General features: G+C 42.9%; 2 protein-coding genes across 4 annotated transcripts in view; one reads left to right on the top strand and one right to left on the bottom strand.

Moving 5' to 3' along the window:
* Positions 1-25,589, top strand: part of GALNT18 (polypeptide N-acetylgalactosaminyltransferase 18) — a 507,876-nt gene that overhangs the window by 184,724 nt on the left and 297,563 nt on the right. The gene's annotated exons all lie outside the window — the stretch shown is intronic.
* The window catches only part of IRAG1 (inositol 1,4,5-triphosphate receptor associated 1), a 167,514-nt gene that overhangs the window by 11,510 nt on the left and 130,415 nt on the right, over positions 1-25,589 (bottom strand). For all 3 annotated transcript variants that reach the window (XM_040410365.1, XM_040410366.1, XM_040410367.1), the window contains 7 exons: positions 25,262-25,394; positions 21,436-21,466; positions 20,108-20,248; positions 3,314-3,445; positions 3,096-3,237; positions 654-703; positions 444-551 (listed from right to left, as the gene is read on the bottom strand). In XM_040410365.1, coding sequence (XP_040266299.1) covers positions 444-551; positions 654-703; positions 3,096-3,237; positions 3,314-3,445; positions 20,108-20,248; positions 21,436-21,466; positions 25,262-25,394 — 737 coding nt within the window. The remainder of the gene's footprint in view (positions 1-443; positions 552-653; positions 704-3,095; positions 3,238-3,313; positions 3,446-20,107; positions 20,249-21,435; positions 21,467-25,261; positions 25,395-25,589) is intronic.

Below are 25,589 nucleotides of genomic sequence, written 5' to 3'. Positions count from 1 at the left end.
CTGCTCCTTGCACTATGTAACTTTCAGCCTGTAACCTCCAAAAGATCAGCAAACTGCTCTCCTGAAATCCTCTGTGCTTCTGGGGAGCCTGCTCCTTCCACTATGTAACTCTCACCCTGTGACCTCGACAAGATCAGCACACTCCTCTCCTGAAATACTCTGTGCTGCTGGTGGCTTTTCTAAATCTCTTTCTATGATCTACCACAAGACCAGCACACTTACTTCTGAAATACTCTGTGCTGCTGGGGACCCTGATCCTTCCGCTAGGTAACTCTAAATCTGTGACTCCTGGAAGATCAGCACACTCCTCTCCTGAAATCCTCAGTGCTGCTGTAAGCATGCAGATCATTTCAGTAACACCTTCAATATATGCAGCTAGGCTACGTGTTATTTGGGGTGTATGGATACATTGGGGGACACTTTTGCTCGTACAAACCACGTACCATCGTGGACAGTGTGGGGATCGGGGACGAGCTCGGGGACTGTCCTGGGATGTTCAGCAGATTGAATTTAGGAACAACTGCGACACTCACTCTCCTGCGGGGCATGTTCTAGAATTAAGCACATCTCATGTCACCGGTACACACAACATCATCTGAGCATCCAGCAAGTGTGGGGTTAACAGAATACTGCCCTTCTGATCCGGTACCCACCTTCCCGATGGTCAGCGACATGGAGCGTGAGGAGCGAGGGACGCCGTCCTCTGCAATACAAAAGACAGGCCCTCTCATTAGTCCTTCCACCATGGAAAGCGCTGCAGCTTTCTAACACATTTTGTGTATTATTTTCAGTCCATTATCTCAGTCAAGATCTCTGCTTGCTGTGTGTAAATGGGAACATGCTTGTTTACGTTCAGAGACTGAAAACACAAGTGAAGGTTCGTTACGATTGTATCCAGTCTAAATAATCCTCTGTGAGCTGAACAGTTACAATGTATCAGTCTGGAGTCCAGGGGATGCACCTCACAAAGGGTTATCCAGAGTGGATACAACTGTAACAAAGCCTCAGCTCTGACAAATATTAGGTCTGTACAGGGTTTCATCCCCAGGACAACAAAAAGAATGTTCCTATTCAGTGACAGCAAGGAGACATGAAAATGAGGAGGCAATGAAACATTTAAACACCTTTGGGGACAATTTTTTTATTATGGCATTGTACCTATTTTGAGCTAAAAATAATTTTTTCGATTGGTTTTTATTAACAATATGGAGCCATTTTCTCTGTACAGGGCTGAGATGCTCTACTATCTGCCTGTGGATTTTCTGTCTTTTCCATCAGTTGGGGAGCTGACGGACTCCTTATCTCTGCTCTCTGACCTTATAAACACTCGTTATCGCCCAGCCCTCATCTTATTGATAAGAACGTGGTAAATAAGTGTTTTTGACTCTCAGTAAATTAGAGATCAGGTTTTTAGATGATGGCACAAAGTGAAAGTACCAGTCACACAGCTAGAAAAAAATGTTTTCCTTTGTGACAGAACGGCTCAATATTTTTAATAAAGACTAATTGAAAATATGATTTTTAGCCAAAAAAGTGCAATCAAACAAACAAATAGCCTCCGCAGGTGTCTTTAGTTATACAGTAACGATGGCGACATGTATTATGGCTCTGATCTCACTGGAGCCAAGGCTTTCATTATCGACAAATCTGCTGTTGACGGATCTAAAGTCGACCAGATCCAGTGGCAGCTGTTTTATTACAGCTGCTAATAGTGCAGCACAAGCATGGTGCCTGCTATTCCAGTGCATGTGGAAAGTCCTCATTTCCTCTCTCTTTCATCTGCCTTTCACTAAGGAGAGGATTCTTTCTGGCAATAAAGCCCAGACTGGTGGAGGCTGCAGTGATGGTCGACCTTCTGGAAGTTTCTTCCATCTGCACGCAGAATCTTTAGAGTGACCATTGGGTTCTTGGTCACCTCCCTTACCAAGGCCCTTCTCCCCGATTACTTTGGGGATGTAACTCCCTGTGCCTCCTCACAATCCTGTCTCTGAGCTCTACAGGCAGTTCTCTCCTCTCTGTGCTTCCTCACAATCTCGTCTGAGCTCTACAGGCAGTTCTTTCCTCACTGTGCCTCCCCACAATCCCATCTCTGAGCTCTACAGGCAGTTCTCTCCTCCCTGTGCCTCCTCACAATCCAGTCTATGAGCTCTACAGGCAGTTCTCTCCTCCCTGTGCTTCCTCACAATCCCGTCTGAGCTCTACAGGCAGTTCTTTCCTCACTGTGCCTCCCCACAATCCCGTCTCTGAGCTCTACAAGCAGTCCTCTCCTCCCTGTGCCTCCTCACAATCCCGTCTCTGAGCTCTACAGGCAGTTCTCTCCTCCCTGTGCCTCCTCACAATCCAGTCTCTGAGCTCTACAGGCAGTTCTCTCCTCCCTGGGCTTCCTCACAATCCCGTCTGAGCTCTACAGGCAGTTCTTTCCTCACTGTGCCTCCCCACAAACCCGTCTCTGAGCTCTACAGGCAGTTCTTTCCTCACTGTGCCGCCCCACAATCCCGTCTCTGAGCTCTACAGGCAGTCCTCTCCTCCCCGTGCCTCCTCAAAATCATGTATCTGAGCTCTCCTTCTCATGATTGGTTCTTGCTCTGATGAATTGTCAGCTGTGAGATCTTATATAGACAGGGCTGTGTCCTTCCAAACCATCTCCAATCCACTGAATTTGTCACAGGTGACCTCAAGGTGTAGAACATCTAAGAGATGATCGATAGAAATGGGGACCCACCGTGAAATGTCAAGTGTCACAGCAAAGGGGCTGAATACTTATGTCCATGTGAGATTTTAGTAGATTAGTAAAGATTTCTCACCTTCTGTTCTCACTTTCTTATTATGGGGACTGAGGGCAGAACGATGGGGGAACTGATAGCACAAGGAGCGAGAGTGAGAGGGTGTGAGAACTTTCCCAATACATTGTATTTTTCTTGGAAGAGCTGGGTGAAATAGTCGCAATACCAGTTCCCACAAAGGTCGTCACCCAGCTTTCCGAGAACGCTGAAAGGCAAATGTTCCTAATTAAGCCGCTACTTCAGTTCGCTGGCAGCTTGACACCCAGCGTCCCTAAAACATGAGTAAAGCAGACAGCGCAAGGACTTGTTTACCGGAAGCGCTGTAATTGCGGCTGGAGTTCTGGTTGGCGAGTTTTTTGTACTCCATCAGTTCAGCGTGATCCTTCTCGTACGTCCTCTTCAGGTTTTCCACGTACTGCATCATCACCTCTGTAGCCCGAGACATGCGCTTCTCCTGGAGAACACAGGGCCGACAGCATGAGTGCGTGCAAAGGTGAGGCAGAGGAGACGGGGCAGATAATGAGACCTACCTGCCGTACAGCACCCACCATCTCCGCCCGGCTGGACAGTCTGGTGATCAGACGATGGAGGACACAGATGTCCTCTAATAACTTCTGATAAGCCTCACGGTGCTCACTGTTCTGCCACAAAGAGGCTGAAGACTGGAGGGAAGCAGAATAGTGAGTGCAGCTCTGGAGTATAATACAGGATGTAACTCAGGATCAGTACAGGATAAGTAATGTATGTACACAGCGACTGCACCAGCAGAATAGTGAGTGCAGCTCTGGAGTATAATACAGGATGTACCTCAGGATCAGTACAGGATAAGTAATGTATGTACACAGTGACCGCACCAGCAGAATAGTGAGTGCAGCTCTGGAGTATAATACAGGATGTAACTCAGGATCAGTACAGGATAAGTAATGTATGTACACCGTGACTGCACCAGCAGAAAAGTGAGTGCAGCTCTGGAGTATAATACAGGATGTAACTCAGGATCAGTACAGGATAAGTGATGTATGTACACAGTGACTGCACCAGCAGAATAGTGAGTGCAGCTCTGGAGTATAATACAGGATGTAACTCAGGATCAGTACAGGATAAGTAATGTATGTACACAGTGACTGCACCAGCAGAATAGTGAGTGCAGCTCTGGAGTATAATACAGGATGTAACTAAGGATCAGTACAGGATAAGTAATGTATGTACACAGTGACTGCACCAGCAGAATAGTGAGTGCAGCTCTGGAGTATAATACAGGATGTAACTCAGGATCAGTACAGGATAAGTAATGTATGTACACAGTGACTGCACCAGCAGAATAGTGAGTGCAGCTCTGGAGTATAATACAGGATGTAACTAAGGATCAGTACAGGATAAGTAATGTATGTACTCAGTGACTGCACCAGCAGAATAGTGAGTGCAGCTCTGAAGTATAATACAGGATGTAACTCAGGATCAGTACAGGATAAGTAATGTATGTACACAGCGACTGCACCAGCAGAATAGTGAGTGCAGCTCTGGAGTATAATACAGGATGTACCTCAGGATCAGTACAGGATAAGTAATGTATGTACACAGTGACCGCACCAGCATAATAGTGAGTGCAGCTCTGGAGTATAATACAGGATGTAACTCAGGATCAGTACAGGATAAGTAATGTATGTACACAGTGACTGCACCAGCAGAATAGTGAGTGCAGCTCTGGAGTATAATACAGGATGTAACTCAGGATCAGTACAGGATAAGTGATGTATGTACACAGTGACTGCACCAGCAGAATAGTGAGTGCAGCTCTGGAGTATAATACAGGATGTAACTCAGGATCAGTACAGGATAAGTAATGTATGTACACAGTGACTGCACCAGCAGAATAGTGAGTGCAGCTCTGGAGTATAATACAGGATGTAACTCAGGATCAGTACAGGATAAGTAATGTATGTACACAGTGACTGCACCAGCAGAATAGTGAGTGCAGCTCTGGAGTATAATACAGGATGTAACTAAGGATCAGTACAGGATAAGTAATGTATGTACTCAGTGACTGCACCAGCAGAATAGTGAGTGCAGCTCTGGAGTATAATACAGGATGTAACTCAGGATCAGTACAGGATAAGTAATGTATGTACACAGTGACTGCACCAGCAGAATAGTGAGTGCAGCTCTGGAGTATAATACAGGATGTAACTAAGGATCAGTACAGGATAAGTAATGTATGTACTCAGTGACTGCACCAGCAGAATAGTGAGTGCAGCTCTGGAGTATAATACAGGATGTAACTCAGGATCAGTACAGGATAAGTAATGTATGTACACAGTGACTGCACCAGTAGAATAGTGAGTGCAGCTCTGGAGTATAATACAGGATGTAACTCAGGATCAGTACAGGATAAGTAATGTATGTACACAGTGACTGCACCAGCAGAATAGTGAGTGCAGCTCTGGAGTATAATACAGGATGTAACTAAGGATAAGTACAGGATAAGTAATGTATGTACTCAGTGACTGCACCAGCAGAATAGTGAGTGCAGCTCTGGAGTATAATACAGGATGTAACTCAGGATCAGTACAGGATAAGTAATGTATGTACACAGTGACTGCACCAGCAGAATAGTGAGTGCAGCTCTGGAGTATAATACAGGATGTAACTCAGGATCAGTACAGGATAAGTAATGTATGTACACAGTGACTGCACCAGCAGAATAGTGAGTGCAGCTCTGGAGTATAATACAGGATGTAACTAAGGATCAGTACAGGATAAGTAATGTATGTACTCAGTGACTGCACCAGCAGAATAGTGAGTGCAGCTCTGGAGTATAATACAGGATGTAACTCAGGATCAGTACAGGATAAGTAATGTATGTACACAGTGACTGCACCAGCAGAATAGTGAGTGCAGCTCTGGAGTATAATACAGGATGTAACTCAGGATCAGTACAGGATAAGTAATGTATGTACACAGTGACTGCACCAGCAGAATAGTGAGTGCAGCTCTGGAGTATAATACAGGATGTAACTAAGGATCAGTACAGGATAAGTAATGTATGTACACAGTGACTGCACCAGCAGAATAGTGAGTGCAGCTCTGGAGTATAATACAGGATGTAACTCAGGATCAGTACAGGATAAGTAATGTATGTACACAGTGACTGCACCAGCAGAATAGTGAGTGCAGCTCTGGAGTATAATACAGGATGTAACTCAGGATCAGTACAGGATAAGTAATGTATGTACACAGTGACTGCACCAGCAGAATAGTGAGTGCAGCTCTGGAGTATAATACAGGATGTAACTCAGGATCAGTACAGGATAAGTAATGTATGTACACAGTGACTGCACCAGCAGAATAGTGAGTGCAGCTCTTGAGTATAATACAGGATGTAACTCAGGATCAGTACAGGATAAGTAATGTATGTACACAGTTACTGCACCAGCAGAATAGTGAGTGCAGCTCTGGAGTATAATACAGGCTGTAACTCAGGATCAGTATAGGATAAGTAATGTATGTACACAGTGACTGCACCAGCAGAATAGTGAGTGCAGCTCTAGAGTATAATACAGGATGTAACTCAGGATCAGTACAGGATAAGTAATGTATGTACACAGTGACTGCACCAGCAGAATAGTGAGTGCAGCTCTGGAGTATAATACAGGATGTAACGCAGGATCAGTACAGGATAAGTAATGTATGTACACAGTGACTGCACCAGCAGAATAGTGAGTGCAGCTCTGGAGTATAATACAGGATGTAACTCAGGATCAGTACAGGATAAGTAATGTATGTACACAGTGACTGAACCAGCAGAATAGTGAGTGCAGCTCTGAAGATTAATACAGGATGTAACTCAGGATCAGTACAGGATAAGTAATGTATGTACACAGTGACTGCACCAGCAGAATAGTGAGTGTAGCTCTGGAGTATAATACAGGATGTAACTCAGGACCAGTACAGGATAAGTAATGTATGTACACAGAGACTGCACCAGCAGAATAGTGAGTGCAGCTCTGGAGTATAATACAGGATGTAACTCAGGACAGTACAGGATAAGTAATGTATGTACACAGTGACTGCACCAGCAGAATAGTGAGTGCAGCTCTGGAGTATAATACAGGATGTAACTAAGGATCAGTACAGGATAAGTAATGTATGTACACAGTTACTGCACCAGCAGAATAGTGAGTGCAGCTCTGGAGTATAATACAGGATGTAACTCAGGATCAGTATAGGATAAGTAATGTATGTACACAGTGACTGCACCAGCAGAATAGTGAGTGCAGCTCTAGAGTATAATACAGGATGTAACTCAGGATCAGTACAGGATAAGTAATGTATGTACACAGTGACTGCACCAGCAGAATAGTGAGTGCAGCTCTGGAGTATAATACAGGATGTAACTCAGGATCAGTACAGGATAAGTAATGTATGTACACAGTGACTGCACCAGCAGAATAGTGAGTGCAGCTCTGGAGTATAATACAGGATGTAACTCAGGATCAGTACAGGATAAGTAATGTATGTACACAGTGACTGCACCAGCAGAATAGTGAGTGCAGCTCTGGAGTATAATACAGGATGTAACTCAGGATCAGTACAGGATAAGTAATGTATGTACACAGTGACTGCACCAGCAGAATAGTGAGTGCAGCTCTTGAGTATAATACAGGATGTAACTCAGGATCAGTACAGGATAAGTAATGTATGTACACAGTTACTGCACCAGCAGAATAGTGAGTGCAGCTCTGGAGTATAATACAGGATGTAACGCAGGATCAGTACAGGATAAGTAATGTATGTACACAGTGACTGCACCAGCAGAATAGTGAGTGCAGCTCTGGAGTATAATACAGGATGTAACTCAGGATCAGTACAGGATAAGTAATGTATGTACACAGTGACTGCACCAGCAGAATAGTGAGTGCAGCTCTGGAGTATAATACAGGATGTAACTAAGGATCAGTACAGGATAAGTAATGTATGTAATCAGTGACTGCACCAGCAGAATAGTGAGTGCAGCTCTGGAGTATAATACAGGATGTAACTCAGGATCAGTACAGGATAAGTAATGTATGTACACAGTGACTGCACCAGCAGAATAGTGAGTGCAGCTCTGGAGTATAATACAGGATGTAACTCAGGATCAGTACAGGATAAGTAATGTATGTACACAGTGACTGCACCAGCAGAATAGTGAGTGCAGCTCTGGAGTATAATACAGGATGTAACTAAGGATCAGTACAGGATAAGTAATGTATGTACTCAGTGACTGCACCAGCAGAATAGTGAGTGCAGCTCTGGAGTATAATACAGGATGTAACTCAGGATCAGTACAGGATAAGTAATGTATGTACACAGTGACTGCACCAGCAGAATAGTGAGTGCAGCTCTGGAGTATAATACAGGATGTAACTCAGGATCAGTACAGGATAAGTAATGTATGTACACAGTGACTGCACCAGCAGAATAGTGAGTGCAGCTCTGGAGTATAATACAGGATGTAACTAAGGATCAGTACAGGATAAGTAATGTATGTACTCAGTGACTGCACCAGCAGAATAGTGAGTGCAGCTCTGGAGTATAATACAGGATGTAACTCAGGATCAGTACAGGATAAGTAATGTATGTACACAGTGACTGCACCAGCAGAATAGTGAGTGCAGCTCTGGAGTATAATACAGGATGTAACTCAGGATCAGTACAGGATAAGTAATGTATGTACACAGTGACTGCACCAGCAGAATAGTGAGTGCAGCTCTGGAGTATAATACAGGATGTAACTAAGGATCAGTACAGGATAAGTAATGTATGTACACAGTGACTGCACCAGCAGAATAGTGAGTGCAGCTCTGGAGTATAATACAGGATGTAACTCAGGATCAGTACAGGATAAGTAATGTATGTACACAGTGACTGCACCAGCAGAATAGTGAGTGCAGCTCTGGAGTATAATACAGGATGTAACTCAGGATCAGTACAGGATAAGTAATGTATGTACACAGTGACTGCACCAGCAGAATAGTGAGTGCAGCTCTGGAGTATAATACAAGATGTAACTCAGGATCAGTACAGGATAAGTAATGTATGTACACAGTGACTGCACCAGCAGAATAGTGAGTGCAGCTCTTGAGTATAATACAGGATGTAACTCAGGATCAGTACAGGATAAGTAATGTATGTACACAGTGACTGCACCAGCAGAATAGTGAGTGCAGCTCTGGAGTATAATACAGGATGTAACTCAGGATCAGTACAGGATAAGTAATGTATGTACACAGTGACTGCACCAGCAGAATAGTGAGTGCAGCTCTGGAGTATAATACAGGATGTAACTCAGGATCAGTACAGGATAAGTAATGTATGTACACAGTGACTGCACCAGCAGAATAGTGAGTGCAGCTCTGGAGTATAATACAGGATGTAACTCAGGATCAGTACAGGATAAGTAATGTATGTACACAGTGACTGCACCAGCAGAATAGTGAGTGCAGCTCTTGAGTATAATACAGGATGTAACTCAGGATCAGTACAGGATAAGTAATGTATGTACACAGTTACTGCACCAGCAGAATAGTGAGTGCAGCTCTGGAGTATAATACAGGATGTAACTCAGGATCAGTATAGGATAAGTAATGTATGTACACAGTGACTGCACCAGCAGAATAGTGAGTGCAGCTCTAGAGTATAATACAGGATGTAACTCAGGATCAGTACAGGATAAGTAATGTATGTACACAGTGACTGCACCAGCAGAATAGTGAGTGCAGCTCTGGAGTATAATACAGGATGTAACGCAGGATCAGTACAGGATAAGTAATGTATGTACACAGTGACTGCACCAGCAGAATAGTGAGTGCAGCTCTGGAGTATAATACAGGATGTAACTCAGGATCAGTACAGGATAAGTAATATATGTAAACAGTGACTGAACCAGCAGAATAGTGAGTGCAGCTATGAAGTATAATACAGGATGTAACTCAGGATCAGTACAGGATAAGTAATGTATGTACACAGTGACTGCACCAGCAGAATAGTGAGTGTAGCTCTGGAGTATAATACAGGATGTAACTCAGGACCAGTACAGGATAAGTAATGTATGTACACAGAGACTGCACCAGCAGAATAGTGAGTGCAGCTCTGGAGTATAATACAGGATGTAACTCAGGATCAGTACAGGATAAGTAATGTATGTACACAGTGACTGCACCAGCAGAATAGTGAGTGCAGCTCTGGAGTATAATACAGGATGTAACTCAGGATCAGTACAGGATAAGCAATGTATGTACACAGTGACTGCACCAGCAGAATAGTGAGTGCAGCTCTGGAGTATAATACAGGATGTAACTCAGGATCAGTACAGGATAAGTAATGTATGTACACAGTGACTGCACCAGCAGAATAGTGAGTGCAGCTCTGGAGTATAATACAGGATGTAACTCAGGATCAGTACAGGATAAGTAATGTATGTACACAGTGACTGAACCAGCAGAATAGTGAGTGCAGCTCTAGAGTATAATACAGGATGTAACTCAGGATCAGTACAGGATAAGTAATGTATGTACACAGTTACTGCACCAGCAGAATAGTGAGTGCAGCTCTGGAGTATAATACAGGATGTAACTCAGGATCAGTACAGGATAAGTAATGTATGTACACAGTGACTGCACCAGCAGAATAGTGAGTGCAGCTCTGGAGTATAATACAGGATGTAACTCAGGATCAGTACAGGATAAGTAATGTATGTACACAGTGACTGAACCAGCAGAATAGTGAGTGCAGCTCTGAAGTATAATACAGGATGTAACTCAGGATCAGTACAGGATAAGTAATGTATGTACACAGTGACTGCACCAGCAGAATAGTGAGTGTAGCTCTGGAGTATAATACAGGATGTAACTCAGGACCAGTACAGGATAAGTAATGTATGTACACAGAGACTGCACCAGCAGAATAGTGAGTGCAGCTCTGGAGTATAATACAGGATGTAACTCAGGACCAGTACAGGATAAGTAATGTATGTACACAGTGACTGCACCAGCAGAATAGTGAGTGCAGCTCTGGAGTATAATACAGGATGTAACTAAGGATCAGTACAGGATAAGTAATGTATGTACACAGTGACTGCACCAGCAGAATAGTGAGTGCAGCTCTGGAGTATAATACAGGATGTAACTCAGGATCAGTACAGGATAAGTAATGTATGTACACAGTGACTGCACCAGCAGAATAGTGAGTGCAGCTCTGGAGTATAATACAGGATGTAACTCAGGATCAGTACAGGATAAGTAATGTATGTACACAGTGACTGCACCAGCAGAATAGTGAGTGCAGCTCTGGAGTATAATACAGGATGTAACTCAGGATCAGTACAGGATAAGTAATGTATGTACACAGTGACTGCACCAGCAGAATAGTGAGTGCAGCTCTTGAGTATAATACAGGATGTAACTCAGGATCAGTACAGGATAAGTAATGTATGTACACAGTGACTGCACCAGCAGAATAGTGAGTGCAGCTCTGGAGTATAATACAGGATGTAACTCAGGATCAGTATAGGATAAGTAATGTATGTACACAGTGACTGCACCAGCAGAATAGTGAGTGCAGCTCTAGAGTATAATACAGGATGTAACTCAGGATCAGTACAGGATAAGTAATGTATGTACACAGTGACTGCACCAGCAGAATAGTGAGTGCAGCTCTGGAGTATAATACAGGATGTAACGCAGGATCAGTACAGGATAAGTATTGTATGTACACAGTGACTGCACCAGCAGAATAGTGAGTGCAGCTCTGGAGTATAATACAGGATGTAACTCAGGATCAGTACAGGATAAGTAATGTATGTACACAGTGACTGAACCAGCAGAATAGTGAGTGCAGCTCTGAAGTATAATACAGGATGTAACTCAGGATCAGTACAGGATAAGTAATGTATGTACACAGTGACTGCACCAGCAGAATAGTGAGTGTAGCTCTGGAGTATAATACAGGATGTAACTCAGGACCAGTACAGGATAAGTAATGTATGTACACAGAGACTGCACCAGCAGAATAGTGAGTGCAGCTCTGGAGTATAATACAGGATGTAACTCAGGATCAGTACAGGATAAGTAATGTATGTACACAGTGACTGAACCAGCAGAATAGTGAGTGCAGCTCTGAAGATTAATACAGGATGTAACTCAGGATCAGTACAGGATAAGTAATGTATGTACACAGTGACTGCACCAGCAGAATAGTGAGTGTAGCTCTGGAGTATAATACAGGATGTAACTCAGGACCAGTACAGGATAAGTAATGTATGTACACAGAGACTGCACCAGCAGAATAGTGAGTGCAGCTCTGGAGTATAATACAGGATGTAACTCAGGACAGTACAGGATAAGTAATGTATGTACACAGTGACTGCACCAGCAGAATAGTGAGTGCAGCTCTGGAGTATAATACAGGATGTAACTAAGGATCAGTACAGGATAAGTAATGTATGTACACAGTGACTGCACCAGCAGAATAGTGAGTGCAGCTCTGGAGTATAATACAGGATGTAACTCAGGATCAGTACAGGATAAGTAATGTATGTACACAGTGACTGCACCAGCAGAATAGTGAGTGCAGCTCTGGAGTATAATACAGGATGTAACTCAGGATCAGTACAGGATAAGTAATGTATGTACACAGTGACTGCACCAGCAGAATAGTGAGTGCAGCTCTGGAGTATAATACAGGATGTAACTCAGGATCAGTACAGGATAAGTAATGTATGTACACAGTGACTGCACCAGCAGAATAGTGAGTGCAGCTCTTGAGTATAATACAGGATGTAACTCAGGATCAGTACAGGATAAGTAATGTATGTACACAGTGACTGCACCAGCAGAATAGTGAGTGCAGCTCTGGAGTATAATACAGGATGTAACTCAGGATCAGTATAGGATAAGTAATGTATGTACACAGTGACTGCACCAGCAGAATAGTGAGTGCAGCTCTAGAGTATAATACAGGATGTAACTCAGGATCAGTACAGGATAAGTAATGTATGTACACAGTGACTGCACCAGCAGAATAGTGAGTGCAGCTCTGGAGTATAATACAGGATGTAACGCAGGATCAGTACAGGATAAGTATTGTATGTACACAGTGACTGCACCAGCAGAATAGTGAGTGCAGCTCTGGAGTATAATACAGGATGTAACTCAGGATCAGTACAGGATAAGTAATGTATGTACACAGTGACTGCACCAGCAGAATAGTGAGTGCAGCTCTGGAGTATAATACAGGATGTAACTCAGGATCAGTACAGGATAAGTAATGTATGTACACAGTGACTGCACCAGCAGAATAGTGAGTGCAGCTCTGGAGTATAATACAGGATGTAACTCAGGATCAGTACAGGATAAGTAATGTATGTACACAGTGACTGAACCAGCAGAATAGTGAGTGCAGCTCTGAAGTATAATACAGGATGTAACTCAGGATCAGTACAGGATAAGTAATGTATGTACACAGTGACTGCACCAGCAGAATAGTGAGTGTAGCTCTGGAGTATAATACAGGATGTAACTCAGGACCAGTACAGGATAAGTAATGTATGTACACAGAGACTGCACCAGCAGAATAGTGAGTGCAGCTCTGGAGTATAATACAGGATGTAACTCAGGATCAGTACAGGATAAGTAATGTATGTACACAGTGACTGCACCAGCAGAATAGTGAGTGCAGCTCTGGAGTATAATACAGGATGTAACTCAGGATCAGTACAGGATAAGTAATGTATGTACACAGTGACTGCACCAGCAGAATAGTGAGTGCAGCTCTGGAGTATAATACAGGATGTAACTCAGGATCAGTACAGGATAAGTAATGTATGTACACAGTGACTGCACCAGCAGAATAGTGAGTGCAGCTCTGGAGTATAATACAGGATGTAACTCAGGATCAGTACAGGATAAGTAATGTATGTACACAGTGACTGCACCAGCAGAATAGTGAGTGCAGCTCTGGAGTATAATACAGGATGTAACTCAGGATCAGTACAGGATAAGTAATGTATGTACACAGAGACTGCACCAGCAGAATAGTGAGTGCAGCTCTGGAGTATAATACAGGATGTAACTCAGGACAGTACAGGATAAGTAATGTATGTACACAGTGACTGCACCAGCAGAATAGTGAGTGCAGCTCTGGAGTATAATACAGGATGTAACTAAGGATCAGTACAGGATAAGTAATGTATGTACACAGTGACTGCACCAGCAGAATAGTGAGTGCAGCTCTGGAGTATAATACAGGATGTAACTCAGGATCAGTACAGGATAAGTAATGTATGTACACAGTGACTGCACCAGCAGAATAGTGAGTGCAGCTCTGGAGTATAATACAGGATGTAACTCAGGATCAGTACAGGATAAGTAATGTATGTACACAGTGACTGCACCAGCAGAATAGTGAGTGCAGCTCTGGAGTATAATACAGGATGTAACTCAGGATCAGTACAGGATAAGTAATGTATGTACACAGTGACTGCACCAGCAGAATAGTGAGTGCAGCTCTTGAGTATAATACAGGATGTAACTCAGGATCAGTACAGGATAAGTAATGTATGTACACAGTGACTGCACCAGCAGAATAGTGAGTGCAGCTCTGGAGTATAATACAGGATGTAACTCAGGATCAGTATAGGATAAGTAATGTATGTACACAGTGACTGCACCAGCAGAATAGTGAGTGCAGCTCTAGAGTATAATACAGGATGTAACTCAGGATCAGTACAGGATAAGTAATGTATGTACACAGTGACTGCACCAGCAGAATAGTGAGTGCAGCTCTGGAGTATAATACAGGATGTAACGCAGGATCAGTACAGGATAAGTATTGTATGTACACAGTGACTGCACCAGCAGAATAGTGAGTGCAGCTCTGGAGTATAATACAGGATGTAACTCAGGATCAGTACAGGATAAGTAATGTATGTACACAGTGACAGAACCAGCAGAATAGTGAGTGCAGCTCTGAAGTATAATACAGGATGTAACTCAGGATCAGTACAGGATAAGTAATGTATGTACACAGTGACTGCACCAGCAGAATAGTGAGTGTAGCTCTGGAGTATAATACAGGATGTAACTCAGGACCAGTACAGGATAAGTAATGTATGTACACAGAGACTGCACCAGCAGAATAGTGAGTGCAGCTCTGGAGTATAATACAGGATGTAACTCAGGATCAGTACAGGATAAGTAATGTATGTACACAGTGACTGCACCAGCAGAATAGTGAGTGCAGCTCTGGAGTATAATACAGGATGTAACTCAGGATCAGTACAGGATAAGTAATGTATGTACACAGTGACTGCACCAGCAGAATAGTGAGTGCAGCTCTGGAGTATAATACAGGATGTAACTCAGGATCAGTACAGGATAAGTAATGTATGTACACAGTGACTGCACCAGCAGAATAGTGAGTGCAGCTCTGGAGTATAATACAGGATGTAACTCAGGATCAGTACAGGATAAGTAATGTATGTACACAGTGACTGCACCAGCAGAATAGTGAGTGCAGCTCTGGAGTATAATACAGGATGTAACTCAGGATCAGTACAGGATAAGTAATGTATGTACACAGTGACTGCACCAGCAGAATAGTGAGTGCAGCTCTGGAGTATAATACAGGATGTAACTCAGGATCAGTACAGGATAAGTAATGTATGTACACAGTGACTGCACCAGCAGAATAGTGAGTGCAGCTCTTGAGTATAATACAGGATGTAACTCAGGATCAGTACAGGATAAGTAATGTATGTACACAGTTACTGCACCAGCAGAATAGTGAGTGCAGCTCTGGAGTATAATACAGGATGTAACTCAGGATCAGTATAGGATAAGTAATGTATGTACACAGTGACTGCACCAGCAGAATAGTGAGTGCAGCTCTAGAGTATAATACAGGATGTAACTCAGGATCAGTACAGGATAAGTAATGTATGTACACAGTGACTGCACCAGCAGAATAGTGAGTGCAGCTCTGGAGTATAATACAGGATGTAACGCAGGATCAGTACAGGATAAGTAATGTATGTACACAGTGACTGCACCAGCAGAATAGTGAGTGCAGCTCTGGAGTATAATACAGGATGTAACTCAGGATCAGTACAGGATAAGTAATGTATGTACACAGTGACTGAACCAGCAGAATAGTGAGTGCAGCTCTGAAGTATAATACAGGATGTAACTCAGGATCAGTACAGGATAAGTAATGTATGTACACAGTGACTGCACCAGCAGAATAGTGAGTGTAGCTCTGGAGTATAATACAGGATGTAACTCAGGACCAGTACAGGATAAGTAATGTATGTACACAGAGACTGCACCAGCAGAATAGTGAGTGCAGCTCTGGAGTATAATACAGGATGTAACTCAGGATCAGTACAGGATAAGTAATGTATGTACACAGTGACTGCACCAGCAGAATAGTGAGTGCAGCTCTGGAGTATAATACAGGATGTAACTCAGGATCAGTACAGGATAAGCAATGTATGTACACAGTGACTGCACCAGCAGAATAGTGAGTGCAGCTCTGGAGTATAATACAGGATGTAACTCAGGATCAGTACAGGATAAGTAATGTATGTACACAGTGACTGCACCAGCAGAATAGTGAGTGCAGCTCTGGAGTATAATACAGGATGTAACTCAGGATCAGTACAGGATAAGTAATGTATGTACACAGTGACTGAACCAGCAGAATAGTGAGTGCAGCTCTAGAGTATAATACAGGATGTAACTCAGGATCAGTACAGGATAAGTAATGTATGTACACAGTTACTGCACCAGCAGAATAGTGAGTGCAGCTCTGGAGTATAATACAGGATGTAACTCAGGATCAGTACAGGATAAGTAATGTATGTACACAGTGACTGCACCAGCAGAATAGTGAGTGCAGCTCTGGAGTATAATACAGGATGTAACTCAGGATCAGTACAGGATAAGTAATGTATGTACACAGTGACTGAACCAGCAGAATAGTGAGTGCAGCTCTGAAGTATAATACAGGATGTAACTCAGGATCAGTACAGGATAAGTAATGTATGTACACAGTGACTGCACCAGCAGAATAGTGAGTGTAGCTCTGGAGTATAATACAGGATGTAACTCAGGACCAGTACAGGATAAGTAATGTATGTACACAGAGACTGCACCAGCAGAATAGTGAGTGCAGCTCTGGAGTATAATACAGGATGTAACTCAGGACCAGTACAGGATAAGTAATGTATGTACACAGTGACTGCACCAGCAGAATAGTGAGTGCAGCTCTGGAGTATAATACAGGATGTAACTAAGGATCAGTACAGGATAAGTAATGTATGTACACAGTGACTGCACCAGCAGAATAGTGAGTGCAGCTCTGGAGTATAATACAGGATGTAACTCAGGATCAGTACAGGATAAGTAATGTATGTACACAGTGACTGCACCAGCAGAATAGTGAGTGCAGCTCTGGAGTATAATACAGGATGTAACTCAGGATCAGTACAGGATAAGTAATGTATGTACACAGTGACTGCACCAGCAGAATAGTGAGTGCAGCTCTGGAGTATAATACAGGATGTAACTCAGGATCAGTACAGGATAAGTAATGTATGTACACAGTGACTGCACCAGCAGAATAGTGAGTGCAGCTCTTGAGTATAATACAGGATGTAACTCAGGATCAGTACAGGATAAGTAATGTATGTACACAGTGACTGCACCAGCAGAATAGTGAGTGCAGCTCTGGAGTATAATACAGGATGTAACTCAGGATCAGTATAGGATAAGTAATGTATGTACACAGTGACTGCACCAGCAGAATAGTGAGTGCAGCTCTAGAGTATAATACAGGATGTAACTCAGGATCAGTACAGGATAAGTAATGTATGTACACAGTGACTGCACCAGCAGAATAGTGAGTGCAGCTCTGGAGTATAATACAGGATGTAACGCAGGATCAGTACAGGATAAGTATTGTATGTACACAGTGACTGCACCAGCAGAATAGTGAGTGCAGCTCTGGAGTATAATACAGGATGTAACTCAGGATCAGTACAGGATAAGTAATGTATGTACACAGTGACTGAACCAGCAGAATAGTGAGTGCAGCTCTGAAGTATAATACAGGATGTAACTCAGGATCAGTACAGGATAAGTAATGTATGTACACAGTGACTGCACCAGCAGAATAGTGAGTGTAGCTCTGGAGTATAATACAGGATGTAACTCAGGACCAGTACAGGATAAGTAATGTATGTACACAGAGACTGCACCAGCAGAATAGTGAGTGCAGCTCTGGAGTATAATACAGGATGTAACTCAGGATCAGTACAGGATAAGTAATGTATGTACACAGTGACTGCACCAGCAGAATAGTGAGTGCAGCTCTGGAGTATAATACAGGATGTAACTCAGGATCAGTACAGGATAAGTAATGTATGTACACAGTGACTGCACCAGCAGAATAGTGAGTGCAGCTCTGGAGTATAATACAGGATGTAACTCAGGATCAGTACAGGATAAGTAATGTATGTACACAGTGACTGCACCAGCAGAATAGTGAGTGCAGCTCTGGAGTATAATACAGGATGTAACTCAGGATCAGTACAGGATAAGTAATGTATGTACACAGTGACTGCACCAGCAGAATAGTGAGTGCAGCTCTGGAGTATAATACAGGATGTAACTCAGGATCAGTACAGGATAAGTAATGTATGTACACAGTGACTGCACCAGCAGAATAGTGAGTGCAGCTCTGGAGTATAATACAGGATGTAACTCAGGATCAGTACAGGATAAGTAATGTATGTACACAGTGACTGCACCAGCAGAATAGTGAGTGCAGCTCTGGAGTATAATACAGGATGTAACGCAGGATCAGTACAGGATAAGTAATGTATGTACACAGTGACTGCACCAGCAGAATAGTGAGTGCAGCTCTTGAGTATAATACAGGATGTAACTCAGGATCAGTACAGGATAAGTAATGTATGTACACAGTTACTGCACCAGCAGAATAGTGAGTGCAGCTCTGGAGTATAATACAGGATGTAACTCAGGATCAGTATAGGATAAGTAATGTATGTACACAGTGACTGCACCAGCAGAATAGTGAGTGCAGCTCTGGAGTATAATACAGGATGTAACTCAGGATCAGTACAGGATAAGTAATGTATGTACACAGTGACTGCACCAGCAGAATAGTGAGTGCAGCTCTGGAGTATAATACAGGATGTAACGCAGGATCAGTACAGGATAAGTAATGTATGTACACAGTGACTGCACCAGCAGAATAGTGAGTGCAGCTCTGGAGTATAATACAGGATGTAACTCAGGATCAGTACAGGATAATTTTATTGTACACAGTGACTGAACCAGCAGAATAGTGAGTGCAGCTCTGAAGTATAATACAGGATGTAACTCAGGATCAGTACAGGATAAGTAATGTATGTACACAGTGACTGCACCAGCAGAATAGTGAGTGTAGCTCTGGAGTATAATACAGGATGTAACTCAGGACCAGTACAGGATAAGTAATGTATGTACACAGAGACTGCACCAGCAGAATAGTGAGTGCAGCTCTGGAGTATAATACAGGATGTAACTCAGGATCAGTACTTGATAAGTAATGTATGTACACAGTGACTGCACCAGCAGAATAGTGAGTGCAGCTCTGGAGTATAATACAGGATGTAACTCAGGATCAGTACAGGATAAGTAATGTATGTACACAGTGACTGCACCAGCAGAATAGTGAGTGCAGCTCTGGAGTATAATACAGGATGTAACTCAGGATCAGTACAGGATAAGTAATGTATGTACACAGTGACTGCACCAGCAGAATAGTGAGTGCAGCTCTGGAGTATAATACAGGATGTAACTCAGGATCAGTACAGGATAAGTAATGTATGTACACAGTGACTGAACCAGCAGAATAGTGAGTGCAGCTCTGGAGTATAATACAGGATGTAACTCAGGATCAGTACAGGATAAGTAATGTATGTACACAGTGACTGCACCAGCAGAATAGTGAGTGCAGCTCTGGAGTATAATACAGGATGTAACTCAGGATCAGTACAGGATAAGTAATGTATGTACACAGTGACTGCACCAGCAGAATAGTGAGTGCAGCTCTGGAGTATAATACAGGATGTAACTCAGGATCAGTACAGGATAAGTAATGTATGTACACAGTGACTGCACCAGCAGAATAGTGAGTGCAGCTCTGGAGTATAATACAGGATGTAACTCAGGATCAGTACAGGATAAGTAATGTATGTTATTATTTTCTCGCCATCTCACCATAACAGCCGCTTTGAAGCTCTCCAATTCCTTTTCGTTATTGTCCTCGGTCAGGTTGCGCTCCCTCTCTGCCTGGTTTAGTCGGGATTCCAGCGTGTAGCTGTCATTCCGAAATGCCAGGGAAAGCTGGATGAAGACGTTCTGTGAAAGTGCAGACATTTACCGAATGTTATGTTTGGCTGTAACAAGTGGAGACTGGAGGTTGGACACACGACAGGGACAAAGGAAGAATGTTCCCCGTTGCTGAGGACCGTTCAAAATATCGAGGTCACACCCTGCAGGGTTATGCTAAATAATAACCTCGGGGTTAAGCCTGATGTTACCAGATCACAGAGCACGATCGTATGTCTGGTGCTTTGGTACATTTTGAATGAATTTTACCATTAGAGGGTATGTATACTTTTGCAAAATAAATAAATAAATTTTATTGCTCAACTGCATGTTAAATAAAAAGCGAAGCAATTTTGTAAGTAGTCTTGTTTTAAAAGCCCCCTACTGTTTTATGCATACAGCTTTTCTGCAGATATATTTGTCTCCATGGTTACAGACTACAAAAAAAAACCCTGTGTAGTCTGATCGTGCAGTCATGTGTTCCGCTCTTACAGCCGCCTCCTCTACTCCTCTCTGTAGGAAGCAGAGGAACATCTACATGACTGCAGTATCAGACTACACACAGGTCTTTTGTAATCTTAATTCATCTTGGGTTTTATACTCCAGTTAAGTCTAAAGCTGCCGTCAGACTTCTGCTAGTTGCCTTTGGAAGCCACAACAGCTCAGATATGAATTCTAACTCTGGTGTCAAGAAACCTTCAGAATTCTGATTGCAGCTTTGGATGTGACTAGAACATATGATAAATAAGCAAAACATTTGCATAGTCACTCAACACTCTATGAAAAGTTTAACCCAGAAATTGCGCATTTTGTTACATATACTGTAAGTTTCCTTTCCGTTGTTGACTTTGCTCGCGAATTTGACTGTTTAAAATTTTCTTGAACCTGAAAACAGAAAGCTGCCGAAAGGAGACCCTGTTCTCCATAGAGGGGGCGTCCTGGAGGTCTCCATCATACTCTCCATATTGTTTTGTAGCTTTCTAATGCCCCTGGTCTGGTGTTCAGACATGATGACATGTCCTCCATTGTGGTGATGTCACTGTAGACGAGATGTCATCATGTCTGTGTTCACACAGTGATAAACGGAGCGGGCACAACACGTTACAGTAAGGTCCATGTGGCAGAAATATAATTATTTCATTCCTTTCCCCCAGAAAACCCTTTCATCAGATGTTTCTTCTATTCCAGCAAACCCTGTGACTGCGCACGGGACTCACCTCTACTTCCTTCTCAGTCAGCGGGGGGGCACTGAAAGGAAAAAGATACATTTAATATATATAGTTACAATCATGTCCCATAACATAAACACCTGATACAGGAAGAGGAAACTAGTGATGATAGGAGGACGGGGAAGCCGATAACGCAGGCCAGAAAATGAGGTCACTGGTCACGTCTCATCCACTGCAGGGAAATCAGGAGGCTGATCACTTATATATATACAGTATATATACACATTACATTACTTAGGCCTCATGCACATGATCGATGTGCGGCCGTTCCATGAATTGGGGAGGCAATTTTCAGTCCCCAATGCATAAGCAACGTCCATGCGGCGGACAGGACGAATCGAAACCCATTCAACTTGAATGGGTCCATGATCCGTCCATACCGGAAAAAAATAGAACATGTTATCTAGGCATAGACAGAAACATCACGGAAGCACAAGTGAATGGGTCCGCATATTACAGAGCTGGTGTTTTTCGGACCACAATACGGCCATAGCTGTGTGCATGAGGCCTTATCCTGTACTGATCCTGAGTTACATTCTGTATTATACTCCAGAGCTGCACTCACTATTCTGCTGGTGCAATCACTGTGTACATACATTACTTATCCTGTACTGATCCTGAGTTACATCCTGTATTATACTCCAGAGCTGCACTCACTATTCTGCTGGTGCAGTCACTGTGTACATACATTACTTATCCTGTACTGATCCTGAGTTACATCCTGTATTATACTCCAGAGCTGCACTCACTATTCTGCTGGTGCAATCACTGTGTACATACATTACTTATCCAGTACTGATCCTGAGTTACATCCTGTATTATACTCCAGAGCTGCACTCACTATTCTGCTGGTGCAGTCACTGTGTACATACATTACTTATCCTGTACTGATCCTGAGTTACATCCTGTATTATCCTCCAGAGCTGCACTCACTATTCTGCTAGTACAGTCACTGTGTACATACATTACTTATCCTGTACTGATCCTGAGGTACATCGTGTATAATACTCCAGAGCTGAACTCAATATTCTGATGGTGCAGTCAGTGTGTACATACATTACATTACGGATCCTGAGTTACATCCAGTATTATAATCCAAAGCTGCACTCACTATTCTGCTGGTGCAGACACTGTGTACATACATTACAGAATAGTGAGTGCAGCTCTGGAGTATAATACAGGATGTAACTGAGGATCAGTCCAGGATAAGTAAAGTATGCACACAGTGACTGCACCAGCAGAATAGTGAGTGCAGCTCTGGAGTATATTACAGGATGTACCTCAGGATCAGTACAGGATAAGTAATGTATGTACACAGTGACTGCACCAGCAGAATAGTGAGTGCAGCTCTGAAATATAATACAGGATGTAACTCCGGATCAGTACAGGATAAGTAATGTATGTACACAGTGACTGCATCAGCAGAATAGTAAGTGCAGCTCTGGAGTATAATACAGGATGTAACTCAGGATCAGTACAGGATAAGTAATGTATGTACACAGTGACTGCACCAGCAGAATAGTGAGTGCAGCTCTGGAGTATAATACAGGATGTAACTCAGGATCAGTACAGGATAAGTAATGTATGTACACAGTGACTGCACCAGCAGAATAGTGAGTGCAGCTCTGGAGTATATTACAGGATGTAACTCAGGATCAGTGCGGATAAGTAATGTATGTACACAGTGACTGCACCAGCAGAATAGTGAGTGCAGCTCTGGAGTATAATACAGGATGTAACTCAGGATCAGTACAGGATAAGTAATGTATGTACACAGTGACTGCACCAGCAGAATAGTGAGTGCAGCTCTGGAGTATAATACAAGATGTAACTCAGGATCAGTACAGGATAAGTAATGTCTGTACACAGTGACTGCACCAGCAGAATAGTGAGTGCAGCTCTGGAGTATAATACAGGATGTAACTCAGGATCAGTACAGGACAAGTAATGTATGTACACAGTGACTCCACCAGCAGAATAGTGAGTGCAGCTCTGGAGTATAATACAGGAGGTAATTTAGGATCAGTACAGGATAAGTAATGTATGTACACAGTGACTGCACCAGCAGAATAGTGAGTGCAGCTCTGGAGTATAATACAGGATGTAACTCAGGATCAGTACAGGATAAGTAATGTCTGTACACAGTGACTGCACCAGCAGAATAGTGAGTGCAGCTCTGGAGTATAATACAGGATGTAACTCAGGATCAGTACAGGACAAGTAATGTATGTACACAGTGACTGCACCAGCAGAATAGTGAGTGCAGCTCTGGAGTATAATACAGGATGTAACTCAGGATCAGTACAGGATAAGTAATGTATGTACACAGTGACTGCACCAGCAGAATAGTGAGTGCAGCTCTGGAGTATAATACAGGATGTAACTCAGGATCAGTACAGGATAAGTAATGTATGTACACAGTGACTGCACCAGCAGAATAGTGAGTGCAGCTCTGGAGTATAATACAGGATGTAACTCAGGATCAGTACAGGATAAGTAATGTCTGTACACAGTGACTGCACCAGCAGAATAGTGAGTGCAGCTCTGGAGTATAATACAGGATGTAACTCAGGATCAGTACAGGACAAGTAATGTATGTACACAGTGACTCCACCAGCAGAATAGTGAGTGCAGCTCTGGAGTATAATACAGGAGGTAATTTAGGATCAGTACAGGATAAGTAATGTATGTACACAGTGACTGCACCAGCAGAATAGTGAGTGCAGCTCTGGAGTATAATACAGGATGTAACTCAGGATCAGTACAGGATAAGTAATGTATGTACACAGTGACTGCACCAGCAGAATAGTGAGTGCAGCTCTGGAGTATAATACAGGATGTAACTCAGGATCAGTACAGGACAAGTAATGTATGTACACAGTGACTGCACCAGCAGAATAGTGAGTGCAGCTCTGGAGTATAATACAGGATGTAACTCAGGATCAGTACAGGATAAGTAATGTATGTACACAGTGACTGCACCAGCAGAATAGTGAGTGCAGCTCTGGAGTATAATACAGGATGTAACTCAGGATCAGTACAGGATAAGTAATGTCTGTACACAGTGACTGCACCAGCAGAATAGTGAGTGCAGCTCTGGAGTATAATACAGGATGTAACTCAGGATCAGTACAGGACAAGTAATGTATGTACACAGTGACTGCACCAGCAGAATAGTGAGTGCAGCTCTGGAGTATAATACAGGATGTAACTCAGGATCAGTACAGGATAAGTAATGTATGTACACAGTGACTGCACCAGCAGAATAGTGAGTGCAGCTCTGGAGTATAATACAGGATGTAACTCAGGATCAGTACAGGACAAGTAATGTATGTACACAGTGACTGCACCAGCAGAATAGTGAGTGCAGCTCTGGAGTATAATACAGGATGTAACTCAGGATCAGTACAGGATAAGTAATGTATGTACACAGTGACTGCACCAGCAGAATAGTGAGTGCAGCTCTGGAGTATAATACAGGATGTAACTCAGGATCAGTACATGATAAGTAATGTATGTACACAGTGACTGCACCAGCAGAATAGTGAGTGCAGTTCTGGAGTATAATACAGGATGTAACTCAGGATCAGTACAGGATAAGTAATGTATGTACATAGTGACTGTACCAGCAGAATAGTGAGTGCAGCTCTGGAGAATAATACAGGAGGTAATTTAGGATCAGTACATCGTAAGGAATTGTTGTGTCTTTTCTACAAAATATTTTTCATTTCACATAAGTTGATTTGTCATTATTTTCTACATATTGTGCTGTCCTCAGTGGTTAAATTCTCGAAGAACATCTTCTAGATTGTACCTGCTCGGGAGGCCTTTGTGAACACGAAGTTTCCTCAGCAAGATGTCTGGGATATTGGGCATCACATCAGACTCAGCTTCCCCTTTCCCCTCATCTTCATCATCAGCAGAAAAACACTGGACCGGAGAAGGGCCTGGAATAACAGAGAACGAGCATTTCATGTCTCACAATCTGCAGTTATCGACAAACATAAGATATAAAGAATGAAGAGAGAACCTGCGGCCTCCATGGAGTCTGTCCCTCCAAGAAGAAGACGATGAGCAGAAAAGTGTCAGGAACTAATATCACAGGAAGTGAATAAAAAGCCTGAAAAACCTCGGGTTTCTTA

This window comes from Bufo bufo, chromosome 10 (assembly GCF_905171765.1).
Source record: "Bufo bufo chromosome 10, aBufBuf1.1, whole genome shotgun sequence".
In the NCBI taxonomy this organism is placed as follows: Eukaryota; Metazoa; Chordata; class Amphibia; order Anura; family Bufonidae; genus Bufo; species Bufo bufo.
The sequence above is the reverse complement of the archived record's forward strand: the minus strand, read 5'-3'. Positions and strand labels throughout refer to the sequence as shown.